We start from the raw sequence: 5,000 nt of genomic DNA, 5'->3' as shown, positions 1-5,000 counted from the left end.
TTTTTTCAATTATTATTATTACTATTATTATTAATTTTGTAACTTAGATCACACTTTCGTGATTACCGGTCGCTCATGTACACGATAGTTTTATATAAATGACGATTAAAAATATTTAACCTTTTCGTTCTGTGAAGATTTATATATAAATCCTTGAGAAAATGGACGCTCAGATATGGATTCTTATACAAAACTTTATTTACTCTGCTCCTTTTCTATATAAGACCTAAGAATTTCTAATAAGAATTTCTAATAAGAATTTCGAAATTCCCTGTATGTTATTGTTATATTGTAGACTGGTTTAACGTAAAATAATAAGTTTCATTTTATTTAATTCGTCGAACATGAAATATTTAAATAGATTTTAAATTATATAAATCTATATATAATTATATATATATATATATATATATATATGTATATATATAGTATTCTACATATATAGTTTTAATAGTAAAAAATAAATAATAGTAATAAATGAAATAAAATTTTTTAGACGTATTTTACAATTCACCTGGTATTCGTTCGTACGATATAAAATTTATAAATAATTAGTCTCAAATGGCATATACACGATATTGTAATCTATATGTATGTATATACAATTAGACATACATATGTATAATATAAATAATTTTAGTTCGAAAATTAATGATAATAATAAGATCGATAAATAGAACAAAAGTTTTAAGAAATATATATTCTTGTTATCGTTTGTACTCACCCAATATACGATTTGTTCTATATCGATGAGAGCCATTACTAGCAAAGCGTCATTAAATCGAGAAAATATGTTGCTCTTGATCACCATACAAATGATTCTTCTGTATTCCTTGTCACGTATGGCACGAAGGAGTAGTAATACCAGGACGTATGCACTAGTGATGTAACAAAAAAGAAAAAAAAAAAAAGAAAAATAGAAACGATGTAAAGATCGTATTTTTTTCTATACGAACAGGTGTACGCGTTTGTAGCGTATTTTTCAACAAACCTAACCTTACTTTATAACAAAGCTAACCTAAGTTACAAAACGCGTAACACTTTATGCATATAAACAAAAACATATATATACACATTGATTCTCTTCGTCAGTATTGTCCCTTGAATTTTATCTATTTTTCTATTTAATTGAACACTAATTGAAGATCTTCAAGAAACTATGATCAACGACAATTGATAAAATAAAAGAATTATTCTACGGATAACATCACCGAACGTGATTTATTACGATCGAAACTAATTCTTCTATCGACGCGCCATCTGTCGTTGATTATTTATATTATATGACTCCTAGATGATATAACATTCTTTCCTTAAAAATAAAACGTTTCTCACGTCTCCATGTGTATTCCTTTAACATAATTAGTAATAAAATAAAATTATACATTATTTAGATATCATATCTAGGAATACATAAGTGTTCGATATATATGTATTAAAAAAATATATATATTTCGTCACACGCTAAATATCATAAATTCAAAAAGAAAATCACTCTCTCACTCTCATTCTCTCTTTCTCACTCATTCTCGTAATTCGACGATTATCCGATTTAATTTTGAAGAAATAATAAAGCTAACCATATTTAAAAGATATCTTGAAAACCAATGATACATAAAATTAATATCTATAAATGATATTTTCTTGTAAAGCGACGTCGTATCGTCTTTGTCCTTTTTATACGATGCGTCCTCGAGTGTTGCTAAATTTCTACTGATCGAGAAAGCAGATCACGCGGAGGTCAAAATTTTATGTTGTTTACCTCAGATACCTAGATATCCAGTATGTATACAGAAAAGAAGACACGGAGTCAAGGCAAAATATACAATAAATATTATCACGAGAATTTATGTTATAGATATATACTTTTAGCTATTCACTGCCAACTATAATTACTGTTAACGACAACTTCTAGAATGAATTCGTTAATCGAAAGCAATAATTTCGATAATCGTAATATTGTATCAACCACACGTCATTCATTGATCATTCTTGTAACTAAAGAAAAAAAAAAGAACTATTGCACTCACTTTTCAGTTATTCACTATTTAAAATATTAAAATTCTAGCAATAAATGAATTATTTTATCTTAACAATTATATCTATACCTAAGATTAAAATGATATGATGTGTGTGTGTGTGTGTGTGTATCAATGTGTTTATAACAATAATAAAAATATACGAAAAATTCGAGAGAAAAGTCGAAATTGAGAATCACTTATATAACATAATTAGGACAATTTTATTCTTAAATATTATTCGATAGGTTTTTTCTTTTTCTTTCTTTTTTTATTCTTTTTTAATTGATCAGAGGATTTATAAAAGAAAAAGTATCTGTTGTTTTTCTTACCAGTGTGATCCAAGTAGGTGAAAAATTTTCTACGAACGTGTTCATACGGCACTTTCGGAAAGTGAAGAGAGCGAGAAAGAATGAGTGAGAGAGAGAGAGAGAAAGAGAGAGAGAGAGAGAGAGAGAGAGAGAAAGGAGATGGACGATGGAACGACGCCACGATGACGACGACGACGACGACGAAGGGGCAAACTTTCAAGCAAAGTCACGTCTCGGTGTGCTCGAGAATAAGAGGGTACAGAGCCACGAAGAAGGCTCTCCTTGAAGCAAACTTTACGGGCTCGTAAAGCGAACAGTGAAGCGATGAGATATGACGCCATACGCTTTTGTCCATTGGTCCATTTCCGTTCCACTCCGATTCCGTTTTGTTTCTCTCCGGTTCCAATCGCGTTTCTATATCAATGACAAAAGATCCACGTTTCCTAGTTAGGCGCAATTTTTAAATGAACAAAAATTATCGAATTGAATTATCGACGAGCGTACTATTTTACATACTTCATTTTCTTTTTTCTTTTGTTTTTCTTTTTTATTATTAAAAATCAATAAATTATAACGAAATAATAATAATAATAATAATAATAATAATAATAATAATAATAATAATAATAATAATAATAATAATAATAATAATAATAATAATAATAAGATAAAAAAGAAATTATAACAATAAAACTCTCCTACGATATAAATATGAATAGATGTAATATGAAGAAACAAAAAAACAAAACAAACATAGAAAATGTGCAGCATTGATAGAACATTAAATATAAATCATTTATTCTCAATTGTCGACAGCTCGTTTTCACGGTAAATTTATTAAAAGAGCACACTTCGTGTGCGAACTCTTTTTCTCTTTTCTTTCTTTCTTTTTTCTTTTTTCTCCCTTTCTTTTCTCTCTCTTTCTTTTTTTTTCTTTTTTGTTTTTTTTTTTCCTTCTTTCTCTTAACAAACCAGATCGGAACGAACGTGGCAGTAGTCTAGAAGTACTCCAGAACGCGCAAACTTCTCCAACACCGGATTCGGTTATTGCTTTATTTTGAACTAGCGAACCATAAAAGCTCGGGATCGTAGAGAGCCAGGCAGCGTCTCGAAACGAGCCCGTAGAAGTTTAGTCGAACGTGCTGTGCGCGCGTGAGTCGATATTTTAGCCGTCAGCAAAACTCGCGGCCCCAGCACGCACCCACACGCGAACGTGACGCGGGTGCGCGCGCGCGCGCTCGAACACCCCACGTTTTAATATATATCGCGCGTGGGTTAAAGTTGGAGGCGGATCACCAATTCTGAACGTCGTGTTCCGATTAAGGGGGGAATCGATCTTTGCTACCGTGATGTTTATAATTACAAACGTCACGTATTTTTCTACAATGTGATTGATTTAAAGAAAAAGAAAAAAAGAAAGATTCACATTTTTAGTAAATTAAAATTAATCAAGTTTTCTAAGTACCTTTCGATACGGAAAAGAGTAAATGTAAAGAGAACATTATATATAAAAATCGAAGACCGATCGGTATATTTTGCATCTTTTCGAATAGAAACGTATAGCAACGTAATTAACAGGAGACTTTTTTTATCGCGACGGGTGTGTGTTATCGTTACGACTATTAAATAAATTACAAGCGGCCGCGAAAATATCGAGTAACGACTAATCTCGTGGCTGGTCGCGGCCCACCGCCGTTAACACGCGCTCACGAATCAGGGATTAAAGAGCAGTCGGCGAAATATTCAATTACGCCGTACTCCCGACAATAATATAGCAAGCAATCTACCGTGGAATTCGTATTAAAACGTTAACGTTCCGATGCCATGTCGATTCTTCTCCGAAGAAAATCATTCGAACAATACCATGGTCAATATAATGAACTGATTTTACAGGACGTAGTAATCCATTTGTTCCGTCATCTTACATGTTCCGCATTGATCATGTTTCAGGTGAGTCGATATCTCGATGCCCCAGACATCATTACGGGCAATACGACGCCGATGGACCCGGCAGTGAAACAGAGGTTACTTCGTCATCTGGACAGTTGCGTGTCCGAGCTTGATCTAGATCTTGGATCGAGGCCTGACAGCGGATTGGGTAGCAGTCCGGGTAGCGTGACGGATCGTGTGACCGGAGCTACGAGTCCTGGTCCTTTGGATCACCACGTGCCACCGACGCCTCATTGCAGTACGGCCTTGAACCCAGCTGGCCTGATAAAGTCCGAGATACCGGAGATGGAGACGGCCAGGCCGGATAGTAGCACGACGGCCGGAGACGAGAACAACAACAGTAGCAGACCGACGTCGGCATTCAGTCAAGTAAATCCAGCTGGTCTGGATCCCCATCACCCTTCCGGTATACCGGTCGATCAAGCCTCAACGTCACAGCAAAATCCGAATATGCTGTCGGTCGTTCAGGTGATACCTTCAAGACTACCTGATGGCCAGGTAGTTTTCCTTCTACCTAGTCACTACGTCCAACTCGCTGCAGCGGCTGCGGCGAACGGCATCAGTATCGGACCGAATCCACCAACTGCAATTTGGGCAGCTACCAACATGTCCTTGCTCAAGGCAACGGATAAACTAGCCAAAAGACCTCACGAAGAGATGCAGGATTGGCAGGAAACCGCGACTGGTGTGAAACCTAGTAAGAGCCCTCGAATGCAAGATC

The 5,000-nt window shown here is 34.8% G+C and overlaps 1 protein-coding gene and 1 long non-coding RNA gene across 16 annotated transcripts in view; one reads left to right on the top strand and one right to left on the bottom strand.

The window, feature by feature from the left end:
* Nucleotides 1–2,589, bottom strand: part of LOC118441885 (uncharacterized) — a 118,094-nt gene extending 115,505 nt beyond the window's left edge. For 6 of the 13 annotated variants that reach the window (XR_014982159.1, XR_014982153.1, XR_014982158.1 and 3 more), the window contains exon 1: nucleotides 725–1,230. This is a non-coding gene — a long non-coding RNA (uncharacterized LOC118441885). Of the gene's footprint in view, nucleotides 1–724; nucleotides 1,231–1,580; nucleotides 1,703–2,350 lie in introns of those variants that run through there. The other 7 variants (XR_014982160.1, XR_014982164.1, XR_014982157.1 and 4 more) reach the window with 7 other exon arrangements.
* Nucleotides 1–5,000, top strand: part of Sidpn (bHLH protein similar to Deadpan) — a 20,641-nt gene that overhangs the window by 14,110 nt on the left and 1,531 nt on the right. For all 3 annotated transcript variants that reach the window (XM_035866875.2, XM_035866873.2, XM_035866871.2), the window contains one exon: nucleotides 4,280–5,000. This exon is cut by the window's right edge and continues 1,531 nt beyond it. In XM_035866875.2, the coding sequence (XP_035722768.1) occupies nucleotides 4,280–5,000 (721 nt within the window). The remainder of the gene's footprint in view (nucleotides 1–4,279) is intronic.

Source organism: Vespa mandarinia, chromosome 5 (assembly GCF_050613455.1).
Source record: "Vespa mandarinia isolate Hongniang chromosome 5, ASM5061345v1, whole genome shotgun sequence".
Lineage (NCBI taxonomy): Eukaryota > Metazoa > Arthropoda > Insecta > Hymenoptera > Vespidae > Vespa > Vespa mandarinia.
This window is presented reverse-complemented; position numbering and strand designations above follow the sequence as displayed.